Here is a 21,083-nt window from a genome sequence, read left to right as displayed (position 1 = left end):
AACGTACATTTATGTGGAAACGTACGAGTCCCAGATATAGAAACTAAAACAATAGGGGAAACCAGGTATGAAACTTCAAGAATATTTCAATGAATATTCGGTAGTTTATTTTTACATTTATACTGGCCTACACATATATATCTAAACAGGTTTATTCATATGGTTTCACATATAGAACAAGGAAAAAGAAAGCATGACAGGCGGCCAAATATTAAGATAATATCAGATACACGAAGGCGGACATCCTTGCATATTTCCCCAATGCAAGACAGTGCTATGGCTTTACTACAAAACATTATCAAACCGGTAAGATTATAGATATTCTACCGACTTCGGTTTCCATGCGATACTAGTACAAATCAATACTATTCTACCAACCTAGGCCATCGGTTTCCATGCGATACTAGTACAAATTATAACTATTCTACCGTCTTAGGCCATCGGTTTCCATGCGATACTAGTCGAAATCATAACTGTTCTACCGACTCTTGCGCCATTGGTTTCCATGTGATACTAGCTAGTACAAATCATAACTATTTTACCGACTCTTACGCCATTGGTTTCCATGCGATACTAGTACAAATCATAACTATTTTACCGACTCTTACGCCATTGGTTTCCATGCGATACTAGTACAAATCATAACTATTCTACCGTCTTAGGCAATCGGTTTCCATGCGATACTAGTCCAAATCATAACTGTTCTACCGACTCTTGCGCCATTGGTTTCCATGCGATACTAGTACAAATCATAACTATTTTACCGACTCTTACGCCATTGGTTTCCATGCGATACTAGTACAAATCATAACTATTCTACCGTCTTAGGCCATCGGTTTCCATGCGATACTAGTCCAAATCATAACTGTTCTACCGACTCTTGCGCCATTGGTTTCCATGCGATACTAGTACAAATCACAACTATTTTACCGACTCTTACGCCATTGGTTTCCATGCGATACTAGTACAAATCATAACTATTCTACCGTCTTAGGCCATCGGTTTCCATGCGATACTAGTACAAATCATAACTATTCTACCAACTTATGCCATCTGTTTCCATCGATACTAGTAAAAACACTAACAAATTAGTAAGTGTCACATTGCTTTATGCCCTTCTTTCACTAAATGTTCTTGGTAAGCCGCCTCATGATTTATGATTTAACACAACAACAAACAAACAAAACAAAAACAAAACAAAACAAATTGAATAAAGCTCAAAACAAACATAAAAGGGACATCGCAGTGGTTTTCAATTACTGTATACTCTATAGTTCACCTTCACGTTCAATGGGCAAGTGCAAGGTCGATTTCTGCAGCAAAAGAAATGTTCTTTATTTCACATAATCCAGAGTCATAGATTTTTTTATGTTTTGACACCTTTACAGCCAATTCCATATGATGGATACCTATCATTTGGAAATTTAACACCAGAACATACCATTCTAATCAAAGGGGAAGCTCCGAAAGGTGGTGAAGCGTAAGTTTTAAAACTAGATATACATTTGTATCAATTCATTGAAGTTAAACAAGCTTAAAAATTGTTTTGTTGACTGCAAAAGATCTCCGTGTTAAAATCAAAATATATTTTCAATTTATTTTTTTATTTACTGAAATCAATTATTTACAGAAAGAAATTATTTTTAAGCTATCCACTTTGTACACAATGTACGACTAAACTTGGGAAAGTGAAATCAATTGAACCAGGATTAGAACGGTTATAAAAAGGATAACGATAGATACACACATCAAAGAACATACGAGATAACCAAATAACGCGTACATAGAAATAAAAGCAAATGAACAAACCGGACTCTTCTAAAAACTGGGAGCATGGACCAAGTGCATCGGAAAGGAAATCGTCCTCTACTTTTCTAGAAACACACGCCGAGTTGCTCGTAAAACGCCATGTCAGTGGTGAACAAAAAAGGAAAGAAAAATTATGACACTGTGAACAAATCGGTACTTGTTCGTGGTTTCGATGGAGACAAAATAACGATTCATGATATTGTAATGACGACCATGAAAAAAATTGTAGTGATGACTTTAATCTTGTAGCAAAATAAATTTGTTCCAAAGCGACTAGCGCGGTACAAGAACTCACCATAGTTTCGACGAATACGAGTTGTGATATGAAAACTCCATACCCAGATGCTCCAAAGACGAAAGATTTTTTTTACGCTAATTACATAGTTAGAGGTATCATTTGCACCACATACATTTTTGGTTGTTTTAATTGGCCAGAATGGGACATTCATTTGTGTCATGCAGTCCATTTGTACACATATTTAAATTAATACATATCTGGAGTATATGCAAGTATGTGTTGTAAGTAGTGGTCAAGAGAAATTATATTACTGAATAAAAATGGGGAGGTACAACCCCGGGGTTACAAAAGGAAAGAAAACATTTCCGGCTATTATATGTACCGACGAACAGAATATCACAGTACTTTTAAAAATGTTAAAAGTTGATCCTATTTATATTCACTGGCTCAATTGAATACTAAATTTTTGGCGCAAATGAGCTCACGTTTGCAAAAGGCAAGCGCATGGCACAAACACCACTGGTGGTAAAGGACGCAGACGGATATCTCCCAAACTTACTGAATTTGTTCCCACTTTAAAATATCCAGCCCGAATAGTACGTTCCACTATATCAAATAGGGAGATCAATTAATATATAAACACGAACGTGATAGTATACTAGTGGGGATGCATATTTGATATTGGGCATACTAGGACAAGACCCTGGCTGCGAATCAAGTTTGCAAGTCCGATTTTTACTTTGCTATTTTTTATAATGACATATGTGCTAAGTTTTCAGTAATATTTTCTAAATATCTGACGAGAAACTTATCTGTGTTTTTAAAGGTGGAATTTCGACAACAACAAAAAATCAGTATTTTCAACCATAAAATTATGGTCGGCGAAGATTACCGAGTCAACTACAGGGCCGGATCCAGACACTTTGAAATGGAGGGGTGCCAGCCGATGTTCCTCAAAAAGGGGGTGCTAGGACATTATTTGCTATTCCTTATCAATTTTATGCATGAAAATGACAAATTTTCCAATAAAAAAGGGAGTGCCAACCCCCGCACTCCCTTCTGGATCCGCCACTAAACTAAATGTATTTCGTATCTTGTTTAATACACGTTTGCCGACGCTCTTTTGAATAACTTATTATTATCATTTATTGTTAACAAAATGGTCAAGTTTTTTTATAAGACGAGCGGACGTACGGTAACAACCGAGACCATAGATTGTCACCTTGCTCAATAAAAAAAAATAGTACGTCATCAATATGGTTAAGAATGTCAACATAACACTGAAAATTTTAGCCCCGTGCAGGTCCGGGTGTTAAAAGAATAGGCCTGCAGCACCGCTAAGCTTGTCGTAAAAGGCGACTAAATAGTGCTCAGAACCCTAGCCTGGGGCTACGGCGCTCTGCCCACAGAGCAACTGGGATGTGTGCCCCAGGTGTTGAAATGGGATACCCCTGGCGTGTTACATGCTGGTGTTGTCAGGCTATAATATGGAAAACCTGACCGCAAACCATAGTGGTGCACCGTGTTGGGAAAAATGCCACGTTCCTCGCACGTTAAAGAACCCTACTGTGGTATTCTCCCGGAGTAGGAACCATAGGGCTCCGCCACAGGAGGCTAAATTGCCCGACCCTACCCACCTCTCTTATTTCCAGTGGCAATCAAAATTTGTCGACCCCATTGTCCTTGTGTCCCATCCCTTTTTCATTTCATCATCATTTCATGTTCATTTTATCATCAATTTCATGTTCATCGTCTGAATATAGCTGAAATATTGCTGCTCGGACGTTAAACCCAACAAACAAACACACAAACTGAAAATTTTAATTTTATGATGTTACATAGCGGATTTTCTGTGAATCTGACCCTTGGCCCAGGAGTAGATGACAAGAGATCTGACACAGCATTATACTTCAATCCAAGATTTTCTGAAAAATGTGTTGTACGTACATCCTACCAAAATAAAACATGGGGCGTAGAAGAGAGGGGCAATGGCATGCCGTTTAAGATAGATTTCCCCTTCCTTATACAAATGTCTACTGACCTATATTACTATCAGGTAAGTCAAAATAGAAACCCAATGGGGTTTCAAGCGAAATACATACATTACACGAGGCCAAGAACACAAACAGTTACTAAGTAAATAAACAGGATATCAGTCATATAGTCACTTAAAAAGGTTTACACAGGCGACCCCTACCAAAAAATATTTAAAAAAATAAACAAAAAAACTCAGCTTGAAATTTACCTCATCAGAAAACCACCGCCATCAAAACCCATTCATTTCTAAGTATAGTTCAGCTTCTTGAAATCCGGCAACTTCGCATATATATATATAATTCTAAGAGCATAAACAAGCTTCGGCTCGAGGTATTATCAATGTTTCACGCAATATCACAGAGACCATGTGAGCTGTTAATTTATCATGATATTGTCTTCCACACAAGCATTTATTGTAAAAGTAAATATCGAGAAAACAAGAGTTATCCATTGCGTTACAATATTCATGCAGGGACAAAATGTAACACAGACGAAAATAACAATCCTGTAATAAATGAAAGAAAACGCACCAAAAGCTAAAATAATCAAATTGAGCTGTACCTTTGAAATTATTTGTCGAACAGATTTCGGTCGATGGGCAACATTTCTGCAAATTCAGACACCGGTTACCATTGACAGCAGTCAATACCATCACTATCGAGGGAAAAGTGGACATAAGTTGTGTACAGATCTACGGGCCCAAAACGGTATTAGTATAGTGCTTTGAAAAACAAGCACAGAAATACATGTCAGTAGCATATATATATATATATATGGTGTTCTAACAGGCGAAACAGTTTTGCAAAATCAGTTATGCGGGAAATAAAATACCTGACAAACATACAGAGACTACTATTACGGATGTAATACTTTTTTGTACTTGTTGCACACTATCGGACTTAAACGAGTATATATTTTTCTTTGAGAATATTATGAAAGCAATATAAGTAATCATTTTGCTTCCTCCGTGACGACAGCTGGTCAATACACCTTTTCTTTACGTTACAGCTTAGCAATACTGCACCCACATTCCAGTCTGGATGCTGTGTCCGTAATGAGCCTATTCTCGGCCCGGTATGTCTAGTACACAATAAAACTGATCTATAATGCTTATAAATTTACTTAAAATCACTCACAGGAGGTTCTAAAGAAGTTTATTCAAACCGTTTCAAATAACAAAAAAATACCCCAAAAACATGTATTCATTGTATATAACCCAGTGTATTTGGTAACCAAAAATAAAGTACATTCCACTCTTTTAAATGTGAGGCGATGGACAGTTGGGCAGTGGTGGGTCAAGGGGGAGAGGGTTGCAGCCCTCCTTTTTATTAGAAGATTTATCATTTTCATATATAAAATTGACAAAAAATGTTAGTAACTTTTCTATGGAGCCCTCATTTCAAAGTATCTGGATCCGCCCCTGTGGGGAGACCTGAGGTAAGGGAATTGGGAGTTAAATGACAGGGTTTAATATTTACTACATTTAGGGAGGGCTGTGTCTAACCTACAAATATTGAAATTAGAAACCAATCCTTCCACACGTTAAATGTACTTTATGAAAGTTATGAATGCTTGCTTGGGAAGAGATATCGTACCGAGAGTGTGCAGTTATCCTGGTCTGTAGTAGAATACTGAAGGGCATCTTCATTTTAAAGGTTGTACCCCTAAGTACTGGAGTTCCAAATGGACTGCATCATGGTAAAATGATATTTATTTCTGGAACACCGCCTGGCACTAGCAGGTAAAGTATGACTTGGCATACAAAAAAAAATCATGTACATGTAGATAAAAAAACTTTGGTCATCTTGGTATCAACATTAGTTTTCTGAGACTTCTTTCTTCAGTTTTATTTTCTAATTTCATACTCTGAAGAGAATTAGAAAAACGGAAAACTATGCAAATTAAATTTTTGTTTTCCAGAGTATTTTTTCTTCAGGGATAAGATTTTGGCTTTACATCCAAGAAAGCATGCATCTTCAGTGCCAAACCAGTATGCTTCTATGCTTTATTTTGTAGGGAATATCTTTTAATACAATCAAATCTTAGTGCAAATGAATAAATACAATTCCTATTGAGACGAAGCATTGGGGTCATTCACCCTAAACCAACATTTTGTTGGCAAAAAAAAATCTAATTTAATGCTGCAGTTATATAAGCAAGTCTTTTCAAATTTCACCATTTATTGTTATGGTAAAACATAAAAGTATTTGTTAAATGTTGGCATTCCTTGAAGACACCATTTCTTTATATGTATAACATGCAGGTTTTCAATATACCTACAAGAAGGATCTTCACACAGTGCTGATGTTGGGTTTGTGTTTGACGTCAGATTCAATTTTGGTTCTTGTGTGGACACAATCGTCCGTAACCATAGGAGCCGAGGATTATGGGGACAAGAAGAAAAAGCAATTCCATACTTCCCATTCAAAAGGAACACAGATTTTGAAATTTTGATTCTATGTGAACAAACACAATTTAAGGTATGCATTTAATCTTTTACTTTTTACCACAAATGTACAAACAAAGTCTTTCCTTTTAAGGCCACACTACTTGTAATGCAAAAATGTTGCCCTTCTAAAAATGCTGTATTAGAGACAACATGTTAATGACTTACAGGTACTTTTGAAATGCTAGGACATCCAAATGTGAAAGCACTCAGACAAATCAATACGTACCTCTCCTAAATATCATTTTAATATACATCAGTTTGATTTTTTCCCTTCATATATATTTATTCTGATCTGATGTTACGAAAACATGCAATATTATACTGTAGCTACATGTATAAGGAAAAGGCTTCATAATTACAGTCTACTTGTGTCGTATCCATTTTGTGACTTGTTAAATATGTCCAAACTAATATTTTCAGAAAAAGAAGATGACTTATTTCAAGAGCAATGAGAAAACTGACACACTTCATATTTTTTAGGTTGCAGTTAACAACCAACATTTTATCAACTTCAAACACAGATTGATGCCATTTGCAAAATTCAGCATGCTTGTTATAGATGGAGATGTAACCTTGCATCAAGTCAGATTCCAGTAACATGCTTATTTTGTAAAAAGGACAAAATACTATAATAGAACAGTACTGTTTAAGACATTCCTAGCTAGAAAACTTAAATTCTACAAATAACTGAGATTTCAAATAAAGTGTATTGCATTTTTTCCCTTTTAGATTGTTTTTCTTTTTATTGACAATCATGGCACGTTACAGCAATACCACAAATTCTATATCTTCAACTCATATAAACATTCATAAATATATTCTTTATTTTTACTAAGAAAGACAATTCCTGTTATTTGCATGTCTTATTCACCAGGGAAAATTATGCAATTTACAGAAATCATTATTTAAAGAGAAAATATCATGTTTTCAATGTTTAATATAATTCAAGTGAGAACAATTACATTGTAGATACTTGTTCCAGTATACTGTTAAAGAAATAGGAAAATTTGTTGTCAAACAAGTTTCACACAAAAATAAGAAGTTTTACTGACAACAAGTTGTTGTTTTACTTATGTTATAAACACACTAGCACAAATTAAAAATTTATGCAATGAAAAAGAATTTTCAAAATTTCTGTTTTACAAATAAGAGAAAAGGTATTAGGTGAACAAGAAAGGGAATGGCTTTGTGCTTTTTCAATTCCTATAACAAAAATATAAAACATTAAAATATACAGATATACAATTAAGTTACACTGTCTGCTTGTATTTTTTTTTGCAATTTTTGCATGCATTTTTTTTCTAAAAGGTTATATTACAGTAAATACATAATTTTAAATTGAACACATGACTGCTACATGTAGCCATATGTCTTCAAATTCTGTTGAGAAGTAAGTTGTCCAAGTTCTATAACTCCTTCAAATATAATTGAATAAAAAATGGGATGTTATCAATGTTCAGATGAGTAAAAAAAAATCTATTCGCTACACTGCTCCATCGGATCAAATTGATACAGGGAAGATAACGTAAACTTATAGAAGGGTCTGAAAAATTCCCAACGATGTTAAAACTATCAAATTTGCTGAAGCAAATTTTGGGTCGTTCCTTCCGTAGTTTAAATCACAAAATCTGCAACAAAGGTACTTTCCATTGACAATGGAGATGACCAAAGGAATTTTACTTGAATTTTGATCTGTTTAACAGTAAAACAAACTTTAACAACTGCTATACATGTTTGTAACTTTTCCAGTCAAACAACAAAAAAAACAAATTATCTTTTAACCGACTTCACCCACAAAAATATGTCAGCCAAAAAACAAGACCACATACAGCAATTATAACAAAGTTAGGTAAAAACTGGTATGCAACAAGAGTATACAAGTTTGACAGAAATCATTTCCAATATGCACGAGGATTACTCTTGAATTTATTTAAACACTGAGGTGAGCAGAGAAATCCCTGGACTGGCACTTCATTCCTGCCTGAATCACCGACTGAAGTTGAGGTAGATGTGAGGTCTTTTAGAGAAACTTTATGCATGTATCGAGCACTAGACTGAAAACAAAAACCACCACACCAACAAGTTCTTGCAGACTCTAAATATCTAATAAGGTGACCATGTAAATCTTCATCTGTGTAGGGAACTCTGAAAAAAATAAAAAAGGCCAAGTAAGTGCAATTTCAATCTGAAGTGGGGAAGAGTTTCGCTAATTTTAGAAGACTGGACCCCACAAACCCTCTTCTGAATTTGAGGTTTGAATAGACAATCAACAATCAACGCTTCAACACTTCCTGGAAGTGTAGTTTGGTGAATAGTACATGTACATAACATAAGGTTGTCAGTAATAATCAAATTTTTGAGAACATACAAATATAGTTTAATTTTAGTTACAAGCTTTCAGATTGGATAAAAATTTGTGTCCATTATCTCATTTTTTTATCCATTATTTTGTAATTTGCCAGTGACGTCATCAACCTCTTTTTGAGGATATATTAGTTGAATTTTGATACTGAAATCAAATCATAATGCATGACAATTATATTTTTTCTCTCGGTCTATTTGAAATAACATCAAAGCCCGAAGTGTACAATAAACTACCTGATTGAGGTTAATTCTTCAGACTGAAAAAATGTAACATTCATTCCTTAAGTACAAAAAATACAATATGTTTCATAGATTAAAAAGTAACATTTTTAGGGATAAAATCAGAAGCATGGGCTGCTTTTCTAATTAAAGTTTTTAATGGTTTTTCATTTGGTTCCTGTTTGTTGTTACTTTCTCATTTACTTTGCTTCATCTTGGTCTCTCGGCTTAAGTAAATGTTAATGACATTTATCCTTATAACACTTTCAACCTTCAGCCACCCAAGCTCTAAAATAATTAGTTTAAAAATACCACGTAAATACAATCTGTTTACCTATTTTTTCTGATTGATCGAGCACATGCTTCTACCAAAGTAGGGACACCAACATTGTCTTCTCCATCCACAGTCTCCTCAAATTCCTCAGGGAATGCATTGCCATAAAGGTCAACATATTCAAACTGAAGTTGCATGAAAGATGATGGCAAAAATGTCAGCTTGTTCTTTGATGCTGAGAACATTTGTAATTTTCTGAGTCTTCCAATGGTTGGTGGTAAAGATTCTAAACAGTTATTGTTCACTTTGAGATTGTAGAGATTACTCAATTCACAAATTTGCAGAGGTAGTTGTTTGATTTGATTGAAACTTAAATCTAGTATGCCTAATGTTAAAATCAAATTACTCTGAAGACAAAATTTTGGATCTAAAATAGTTACAGCATTATTGTTCAGGTAAAGCTCACGTAATGCTGTAAACTTCCCAAAGTCTGTTGAAACCTCTTCCAAAATATTTTCACTTAAGTTCAAAATCTCAAGTTTCTTTAAATCAAATATTCTAGAGTCTATCCTTTTCAATTTACAAGTTGAAACTTGTAAGTGTAACAGTGACGACGGAAAGTTTGTTGTTAATGGATACTCTTTCCTTGAAAGTATTATTAATTTACTTTTGGGTTTCTCTACATTCTTAGCCGATGCTGGAGCCAGAACAGACAATGTTATGTGTTCTATACTCTCACCAACAGCTGCTTTCTTCAACAGATTTAAGAAATTCTTTAACTGCAATGGGTCAGCCTACAAATATAAAAAAATGAGAAGATCAACACAGGACATTAGAGTGAACAGAAAAAAAGTATAGAATGAAACACATGAAATTTGAAATTTGTGATATTTCTTCTGCCCTTGTGGGCTCATGGACATTCTAAACACTCCTTATACTGCAATCATATCAATTTTTGCTATTTTCATGGTGGACAAAAAGTGAAAAAAAAAAAGTACCAGGGAAATTGATTTCCAACACTATATGATGCTTATCCTTTTTTAAAACTGTAAAAATTAATACCTGCAAATATTTCTTTTGACAGAATCCACAGAAATAAGCAACCACAAAAATTATAATATTAACACGAACTTGTCTAAAAAATTTGTTACTTTTTCAGCTTACTAGTATAATAAACATACATATTCTTCTTCAGTAATGAGTGGTTTCAATTACTTCTTCACTCGAGATGGTAAAATTAAAATTTTCAACATGCAAGCTTAAGTTTTAAATCTTAATATTACCATAGAGAGTAGAGAAATAATTTAATCAAGAATAGGCTGAGGGGGTATTGGTTTCTCCCATGAAATCTGTAGAAAACTTGGAAATGTAAATTGGTGGGAAAACTCCCTTAGATATAAAATCACCGCCTGGTGGTTAAAAGTAATATGCATTTTAAATCACTGGGTTAAAATGAGAGAAATGTATATTCATTCTAAATGGTATTCAATAAGAAAAAATTTCAGACTAGAGGTGCAGATCCACTCACCAGAGATTCTGAAAAAGGAGGAAAGGGGTTGTGTTTCTGCCTTTTTTATGGTATTTTTTTTTTTGGTCACCATAAAGCATGAAATAAACAAAATATTCCAATAAACAAGAGGCTCCCAGGAGCCTGAATCGCTCACCTGGTGAAAGTTTGTCTTTCAAGGGCAATACATTTAACAAGGGAGTTGTCCAACAATTTAGACTCAAGAAGACTTTGGTAGGACTGTCATAAGGATCATGTCAATGATAGAAAGTTACTTTCTTTTATAGTTTTAAAGATATTGGCTGAAAACTGTAAAATCTTTCAAAGGCAATAACTCTTACAGGAGTCAACTGACAACTTTGATCCCTGACCACTTTTGAAGGCCTTATAATAAGGGTCATTTCAGCTATAGAAATAAGTTTGCTAAACCTAACAGTTTTGGAAAAACTATTGCCTGACCCCTATGTTCTATTTTTAGTAACAGTGGCCATGTTTTTCAACAGATCAAAAATCCCCACATCAGTTCTATGCACAATACCCCAAGGAACATTCATACCAAGTTTGGTTCCAATTGGTCTGGTGATATCAGAGGAGAAGATTTTTGAAGGAAATAACATTCAAAATAAAAAAAAAATAATAAAAAAAGGGCAATAACTCTAACATGGCTCAACATATCAAAATGAAAATTTGACCACAGATAGATCTCATCATGCTGAATGAACACTTTTACCTCCATGTCAGAATTAGGCAAAACCTAACTGTTCTGGAGATATATGTGAAAACTACTGTCTGACCCCTATGTTCTATTTTTAGTAACAGCGGCCATGTTTTTCGATGAATCAAAAATCTCCACACCAGTTCTATGCAGGATACCCCAAGGAACATTCAAACCAAGTTTGGTTCCAATTGGTCAAGTGGTGTCAGAGAAGAAGAGTTTTGAAAAATTGTTAACGACGACAGATGCCAAGTGATGGCAATAGCTCATCTGGCCGAAGGCCATGTAAAAAAGGAGAAGCCTACCTCTGTACTTCCCCTGGATCCATTAATGGACTTCCAATTCAATTTCCACAAAAACAAAACTTACAACATCTGAGGTATGAAAGACAGATGAACACAATGGCTAAAATAATACATGTGAACAGCTCTGGAACCAGCTGGGCATAAAAATACAAACCAACTTATGAAAGGGTTTTGATAATACTAAAACAATTCCTTTAATACATAAGTGGTACCAATATTCTTTGCTCGCTTATAATTACAAATCTTTGGCAGACAAATGGAATTACCCAAGCTTTATGCTGTATGAAAACAACTTTATTTATGCACAATTTTTTATTTCAACCCAATTTCTCAATTCTAAAACAATGTCGTGACATTACCTTGCTAATGCAGAGATCATGCTCTGGTTCTTTTAGGCGTACTGTGGCTTTACCTTCACTTAAAAATTTCCCAAAAATCTGTTGAACATTGTCCTTTATCTATCAAAAAAGGAGATGAATAGAAATGTTGTAAATTTGATTATAAATAAAAGTAGCAAAAGGACATTATAATATCAAGGAACAGGACAAAATTTTAAGGTTCACAAACATAATTCAGGTGATTGTGTATGTTTTTTTTTTAATGAAAAACAGTAAAAGTCAGAATTTAAAGACAGAAAAAAAAATCCAGATAACACAGAATTCTTGAAATCTGTTGACATATGTAACAGGCTCCATTATAGTTCTAAAAATTGTACACATATTATAATATGCAGTGTAGTCCATAATCATATTAACTTATAGTGGGTGGAAGGTGCATCACAAAATTCTGCATACATTTGAAAGGATATGAAGTGTTTATTTTATTTATCAAGGAATTATTTCTTCATCATTAACATAAAATGAATGCATATGGAATATAAATTGAAAAATTAAAGATGTTACACGTATATAGTTCAAGCACCTTTTGTAACTGTTCTGGTTTTCCTTACTGTTTAAATGAACCTACCTTACAATTATATTTTAATGTTTCACTTCGGCAATTAGTGCTGACTTACATGTATTGTTAAAGTACTAGACATTTTTATCATTGGTATCCTTTCCATTCTGTGAATCCAGCTCCCAACTCCCCCAATTTTTTTCAAAATATTGCCTTATCGATTATCTAAAAGTAACAACTGACTAATCTTTCCTGATACCATATACAATGTATCTATGTACATGATGTCTGTTATATTTATTTTCATTCTGATAAGAGTAAATGAATACATTTCACATTTATAACCTTGAATTTTGCACCATTTCTATCCTTAGCAGTGCATATCATCAGGAATAGAGGTGAGTCCTTGGAACCACCACCTGGCTTTTTACCAATAGATAGTTGGGTGTGTAAAGCTCTTCCAGATTTCTTTAAACTGGCAGCTGGTAGTAGCCTATTGACAACATCTACACTGCAAGTGATGCGCATGCCTCTACAAGACAAAATTAAAACTGGGTATTTTTGTCACATGTAAAAAAAAAGATGAATAGAACTGTCAAAATGATTATCAAAAATACACAAAAAATATTAAACCAGAGCCCTATGTGAAGAAACATGGCAAATAGTGTACATGTGTCTTTTACATTTTAAAGCTTTAAAAAATGTATATAAATTTAACTTATCACAAATGTTTTTAATAGTAATTGTAGTTTTGTAGAATGTAGAGATATTTTAACCTAATAAATACTGAAGTATGCCCAAAGCACAGCAAAAAAATTCAGATTCTCACATATAAAAATGCAAAATTTGTGGGATATTTTTGGTTAAAATTACTATATTTTCAGTGAAAAATACTAAATAGTTGAATATTTACATAATAAATTTGCTTTAATGTAAAAATCTCCTACATTAGAGAGTATATGGGGGAAAATCTCCCACAAAAACTATTCCACAGGTTAACTGGTATGTTAAGAGCCAACCAAAATCCTAGAAATTTACTAGAATGGTGAAAATGATGTATAACCCAAGCTAAGGATAACCATCAGATGTTACTGTACAGTTTTACATCAATAATAAACCATAAAAGACATGCATAACAAAAATTCTAGAGAATTACAGTTATGTTGAAGGCCTTTTCAAAAACTACTTGTACCTTATCCTTTTTTTTTAATGGGAAGGGAAATATGCATCATTTATTTTAACTGGGGAAATTTAAATTTACTGTACAAAACCTTGAATTTGTAGTTAAATCAATTAATTTTATAGATGATATGAAGAAATAGAAAAGTCATGAATAATTTTTCAGTGTAATTTTGAACAAACACCATAAAATACCATTTTACTACCAATCATAAAATAGTTTATCTAATTTGGGAATACATTTGAGTCATTGTTTTGAAAAATTGTAGTCGTAAAATACTGTCTGACCGATGGATGTCAGAGAAAAATTCAGTTAATCAGACAGAAATTTTGAAATTTTTTTACAGCTAAAATAGGAGAAAAAGGTCAAATTTGGGTTTCGGTCAGATGAGTCAGAAATATATTTAACAAATGACTATGCAGATTATTTTTAAGTGTGCACCAAGGGCATTGAGGTTATTTCAAATAGACCTAAAAAGTATAAGTCATTCCTTATAATTTAATCTAAGTATATGTGCTTAATTTCAACGAGTAAATCAATGAAAAAGTCTGATTACGCAGTCATTACAAAATTTGGTCTATGAGATGATAAACAAAATTTGTGATCCAGTCAGAAACTGTGTTACTTCTGAAATTAAACTATTTTGAAATGACTGATTAATTTAAAAGAACAGCCTTATTTTGGAGGTATTTTAAAGTCCCTTACAGGGAGATAAACAGAATGCAAACTTCATGCCCATTTTGTTAATGAAAATAGTTTGGAAACTAAGTTTTCATTAATTTCTAAGTTCAAGGAACATAACTCAGAAATCAGAAGATTACTTTATTACTTGACAAAAATACGAAATAATATTTCTACTTGATATCTCCCACTACTTGGACATAGCTGTAAATAAAAAAAATAACACATCAACAAATGGTGAACATGTACAAAATAAAAAAAATAGAATGTACCTAATTTTTATGTAGCACTCCAGTTAAGGATCATGCAGAATGTGATTCATGGGTAAAAAGCCTACATGTTTTTATTTTTGATATTTTGTTTGAAATGTCATAGTAAACAGAAATTAACATGTGGTTTTTCATATAACCTGTGCTCTTAGGAGATAAAAATTATATAGAATGCACTGTAGATTTCAAAATTAAGGGAGATAACTCTGTCAATGACACTCAAATACAATAGAATCTACTGGATTTTCAATGTAAATTATCTCCTAAGAGCAGGCAGATTTGAATGAATAATTACACATTTCATAGTATAGACCCATAAAACAACTTAATTACAAAAATAAAAATATGTAGCCTTTTTTGGGGTGTATCACATTTTTCAGATTTTGCATGATTCTTACAAAGACTACTACATGACTCAAATTTTATTCTAACTGGAGTGCTCTGAATTAACAAAGGATATACACCTGAGAAACAGAAACAGAACATACAACATGTACATTGTATCTTATAATGAATTATTATCGTTATGCATCATTGGTTTGCTTTCTATTCATCTCCATCATAGTCATTTCAGCCATGGTTTTTAATATGCAATCAATTAAGTAATTTCATTTGTTGAAAAAAAGTTGCATTTGATTCATCATTTAATATATTAATCATTATCAACATATGCTTCTTCTATCGTAAAATAGTTTTATTAGAGTAAAAAAATATTGTTTTGCCTTAAATATAGACATTCAAAGTGAAAGAAAATGCATGAATAACATAAGATAAGTACCGATGACATACAAACTGCAAATCTCTGTCTAAGAATGATTTGCACAACAAATATACCTACAGAAAGATGTAGCAATGGACAGGTATATAATGCTGAAATGGATAAGACTTCGCTCTTTTTGTACTTGAATGTCGTATCAGATCATAATTAATACATTATTAACCCCATAAATTCGATGGACATAATTTTGTCACTGAACGTATAACTAATGTCATCAACTAAAAAGACAACTTTTGAATTGGGCAACAACTCCATATAAGTCAAAACTCTTTGAAGGATTTATTTTTAAAATATTGTTTTATTCGCTTGAGAGATGCACAGATTAGAAGAAAATGCTCAGTCTTCCACATCCACACAGTTACATTAAGGACAATGCACACAGTTATAATAATGTGTGCACTCTAGAAAGGAATTCACTGAAAGTAATATAATTGTTTCATGCAAGAAGCTTTAGGCAAAATGATTGAAAGTCCTCGTAGTTCAAGTGAGCTTGCCTTCCAATTTTTTTTACATTAGGATGTTGGTAAATAATTATATGATCCGATTGTAATTGAATAAACAGGTAATTGCACATGGCATGATTATTAAAAGGCTCCATAATCAAATTACCTATATGATTAATTATCATCATGTCCTAGAGACATTGAGCTGCAATTAAATTAAATTATAGTTCTGTGCTAGAAACTTCAACTAACAACATTCATTAAAAAAAAAAAAAAAAATCGGCTGAATCGCCCACCTCCTTGAATTTTTGCCTTTCAAAGGCAATAAATTTACCAAGAAGTCCAACAATTTTGACTCAAGTAGTCTTTGGTAGGGCTTATCAAAATGATCATTTCAACAATTGAAAGTTTCTTTAAATCTATCATTGTTTTCAAGATATTGACTGAAACCTTAAAAAAAAAGTAATTTTCCCCTTTCAAGGTCAATAACTCTTACAAGGAGTCAGGTGTCACTAACCACTTCCGGGTCAAATGGCCACCCCCCTATGTAGTACCAAAAACACACTGAACCTAGAAATATGCAATGTAAGTGCATTATTTGTGTGTATTCTGATCAAAAGTAGTTAAAATAAATCTGATAATGTGTACTTTAAAATCATATTTGTAATTTACTACAAAAGTGTATGAATATTGTTTACATGTGTGAGTAATTTGCCTCCATGCTGTCAGTTAGCAGAAAAGGTAAAAATGTTGATTTTCAGTATTTTTTATTCAAGTAAATTTTGTGAAGAATTTCTATGGTCATCATACCAATAGAATAATGATTTTGAAAGCCTTATTTTCCATGCTTTGCAATGGTATGCAACTTTCAGGTGTCATTTGTCCTGGGAATTCACAGTGAAACATTGAAAATTACTGGTTTAACATGTAAAGTAATGGAAACTTTAGAAGTGGTTAGTGAGACCTCATCTGACAACTTTTATCCTTGAAGACTTTTTAGTCCTAATAATAAGGATCATTTCAGCTATTGAAAGAATTTGGCTAAACCTAACAGTTTTGGAGTTATATGCGAACAACTACTGTCTGACCAATATGCTGTATGTTCTATTTTTAGTAACGGCTGCCATGTTTTTTGATGGATCAATGATCCCCACATCAGTTCTATGGAGGATACACCAAGGAACATTCATACCAAGTTTGGTTTCAATTGGTCCAGTAGTGTCAGAGGAGAAGATTTTTGAAAGAAATAACATTAAAAATAGCAAAAATCATTGAAAAAGGGCAATAACACCAACATGGCTTAACGGATTAAAACCAACATTTGATCAGAGATAGATCTTATCATGCTGAACACTTTTACCCACGTCAGAGTTTAGTTAAACCTAACGATTTTGGAGATATATGTGAAAAACTACTGTCTGACCCCTATGTTCTTCTTTTAGTAACAGCAGCCATGTTTTTCGATGAATCAAAAATCCCCAAATCAGTTCTATGCAGGATACCCCAAGACACAGTTTAGTTGTTTCAGAGGAGAAGAGTTTTGTATAATTGTTAACAATGGCAATAGCTCATATGGCCTTTGGCCAGGTGAGCTAAAAAAAAAAAACTGAAGTCACATTCTTTAAACTTACATTGGAAATTTTGAAAATTTAGAAATGAAATAACCGGGAAATAAACTATACCTTTTATCAGGGACTCTATATTTGATATACACTCCCTGTTTTTATACATACATGTAAATGTATGCTGAACATTGAGGAATTTTTTAAAAACACATTAGAGAGAATCTAGTTATCAATAATTTGAATAAATTTACAGTTTTCTTAATATGAACTTTGCTTCAAGTTTTTTTTAAGAAAGAAAACAAAATGTGTTGCAGTTTATTGATACAATTTATTTTTTTTGTCTGTCTTTAATTCCTTATATAATGCAACAGAGGGGCATACTTTTTTTAATATCAATTGAAGTTTTAATACCTTCCGCCTGCAGTGCATGTTGCCTATGTTCGAACATGCTGTTTGCATATGACACAACCAATCAACATGGTGAATAATGGATCAGCATTTAGGAATCCTTTTTATGTACACGAAAGAAACTTTAAAAAAATAATTCTAAGGCAAAATTATGAAGAAGAAACTTTATTGCATCAGCATAAACAGCTTTAGCATTTAAAAAACAAGAAATGTTATACATAATCAATCATAAAGTGTGGAATAATAACTGCAGAGAGCAAAAATGCATGAAATTCAGGTATACTGTAAATAGTTATGAAAGTATAGGAGTCCTAACAGGGATTGACACCTGTTTTTTTTCTGGCAGTAGTCCAAGGACTAGTAGATACACAATTTTTAATAGTTCCCTAAAAATCAAGAAGACATAAATAAGTCAACACGGCAGAGTGAGACTGTGTGTGTGTGTCAAACAGAGAATACTGTCAATTATTTAACAAATATTGGACAAACCATTTAAACGTAAACAACATCTCCTTGCAACCCGATCACTGTAAACATGGCCGACTTTTTACAATGTAAATATTGGCACCTAGAATTAAAATCTGACCGGAATTTAACGATTCAATGTTTAGGGAGAAGCCGTTTGGCTAAACCAATGAGCAAGTCATTTAAGACAATTTAAACGACGGTAGGTGTCAATAAAGTCGTAGATAATATTTTTATTCAAATTTTAACAGTATGTTATTTATGTGACGCCGAGTATAGTTATAGTCTTGTTATTGTATGTTGACCAAAAATAATGCAACGGACGAGAAATACATATTTTGTTTAAAATCATTGATTTAAAGACCAGTTTTGGTTAAATCTTTTGGAAACTTAATTTATGACCTCAAATTCAGATATCGGATGTATTATGAGGACATTACCCTTAATAGCACGAAAATTTTTCATAAAAGTTATGTTATACCATGTTGCTGTCAACATCGTACTGATCATAACTAACAACCCAACCGACCAATCACGATTCCTAAAACAGTCACACAAAAATCAATAATATAAACATTCTATTTTTTAACCATAGGTGAAAGAAACACGTTCCAGAAGTTCATTTCTGTCTGACGGCTACAATAAAATGATTCACAAGACAACGACATGCAATTAAAAGTCATTTTCAATACTGAATATTTACTAGTCCCGCGGACTATTTCTACCAAAAATTTCAGTAGTCCCCAGCCAGTTTTAGTCGCCTCGGGCGATCAGACTAGCGGAAATGTTGATGTCTGCCTAATAAAGCAATAACAATTTCTAATCTTGCCACCCTTTCAGCTTGACTACATGGCTTCGGTAAATGTTCAAGTTGTTTTATAAATTACCTTTTAAACTTTCTTATATATAAACTGGTGTTTTCTCCCTCAGTAGTTTTTATTTAATTATTTATGTTTATCAATTATTTATTCATCTTTTTTTCTACTTATGTAAATTACTCCTTCTGAAATCAATTTTTTTTTTTTTTATAAGTTTACCACAGTCATCCATCTTTTTCTTTTTTTTAACTTAAATACAAATTTATGTAATAGCGAGCACTGCAAAGCAGAGTGAGCTCTACGGTTATTACGTGTATTATCTAAATTTTCCTTAATGTTCCCCAATATCAATAAGTCATGTCCCGGAAGTAACAAGAAGTTACGGAGAAAATTCATCGCTTCCTTAAACCAGACAAATAAAAATACATAGGTTAGGATTATGTTTAAGTAAAAATAAATTCATCCTTTCTGATAGTTTTAGAGACTTTCTCTATTCTTTTTTTTTCTTATTAAAAGAAGTGAATATGATGTTTTTAAAAAGTTCGATATATGTGGTTTTAAGTACATATATTTCCACTGTCGCTGTTATCAAGAACCTAACCCGCATTTTAAAAAATGTAACTCTGATTATATTATCAAAATCTAAGGACAGCTTTCTAAGACAGGAAAGGCAATCATTTTCTTGTTTGGAATTTGCAGTTGTCATCTGAATTTTGTTTACATCACATGACATGTGTAAAATATTCCCATCATCCATGGAGAACTGCAATATTTCCAGTATCTGTACAGATTAATCTGACTGGTCAAAACTGAAATGGATGTTGCTAGAGATGTCCTTAAGGGATAAAAAATGTAAAGTATTTCGAAGTGCTTCAAAGTTATCTATCAATTTGTGAGCGAGAGGAAAAGGGGTATGGGAATGGAAATTTGGAGAAAAAAAATTTCAAGTCATTCATTTATTGAATAAAAAACTCCACCAGATTTTCGAATAGAAATATTGATTTTGCTTGCAGCTTAAATACAAATAAAAATATTGCACTTGCGAGGCAAAAATTTTCATCTGGGTCGACACCCCCCTTTTGTAATGTCGTTCATTATTTTTACGAGTCTCGCACAGACGATACATGTATGGTAAAGCTCACGGTGCTTGCTGATATAGGCAATGCATACCCCATATTATTTGTAACCGTATACAATACTTTAAAAATGTATGGACCAAATATACTGTGGCCGAGATAACTATGGCCAAGTGGCAGTATCGCTGAAACGACTTGCATCCTTGGATTTTACGACCATTACAATATACAGACAGTCGATGTTGGCTAGGTGGAATGTGGGTTTTAATACGGACTCTGTTGGTGTAACACAGTTTCACTCAGGTTGGACTTCGGGGTTATAGAACCATTCCACTCTGAGTGTAATAATATGAAGTCCCTGCTACAATCGACGGATATTTCCACAAAACATGAATAGGTCTACTCCATGTGTTTGAAGAGATCTTAAAGGTTATTACCCATACCATGAAATGTGTGGAAAGAATACGACAGTGCTTTAAGGGTTAAACCTGTCATCAAATCAAATTTGGGAAGAAACAGTTTTATCTAAGTTTCGTGCCCAGTGTTCAAAAAGTCCGCCAAACTTGACAGATCAACTTCCGGTCAA

The 21,083-nt window shown here is 33.2% G+C and overlaps 2 protein-coding genes across 2 annotated transcripts; one reads left to right on the top strand and one right to left on the bottom strand.

Moving 5' to 3' along the window:
- Positions 1-142: 142 nt before the first annotated feature.
- LOC148625215 (galectin-8-like) lies at positions 143-7,261 on the top strand. The gene is made up of 8 exons (XM_088568592.1): positions 143-306; positions 1,389-1,480; positions 3,890-4,103; positions 4,669-4,791; positions 5,093-5,158; positions 5,740-5,825; positions 6,348-6,564; positions 7,014-7,261. The coding sequence occupies exons 1-8, from the start codon at positions 160-162 to the stop codon at positions 7,128-7,130; spliced, it is 1,062 nt and encodes a 353-aa protein (XP_088424718.1). The 5' UTR covers positions 143-159; the 3' UTR covers positions 7,131-7,261.
- Positions 6,559-21,082, bottom strand: LOC148625214 (leucine-rich repeat protein 1-like). The gene is made up of 5 exons (XM_088568590.1): positions 20,941-21,082; positions 13,160-13,346; positions 12,277-12,375; positions 9,451-10,184; positions 6,559-8,678 (listed from the first exon to the last, which is right to left on the bottom strand). Exons 2-5 carry the CDS (start codon positions 13,340-13,342, stop codon positions 8,426-8,428), a joined length of 1,269 nt encoding a protein of 422 aa, XP_088424716.1. The 5' UTR covers positions 13,343-13,346; positions 20,941-21,082; the 3' UTR covers positions 6,559-8,425.
- Position 21,083: the final 1 nt, after the last annotated feature.

The sequence above is a fragment of the Perna viridis genome, chromosome 2, assembly GCF_037379345.1.
Source record: "Perna viridis isolate PV_CMFRI_1.1 ecotype Kerala chromosome 2, ASM3737934v1, whole genome shotgun sequence".
NCBI lineage: Eukaryota > Metazoa > Mollusca > Bivalvia > Mytilida > Mytilidae > Perna > Perna viridis.
This window is presented reverse-complemented; position numbering and strand designations above follow the sequence as displayed.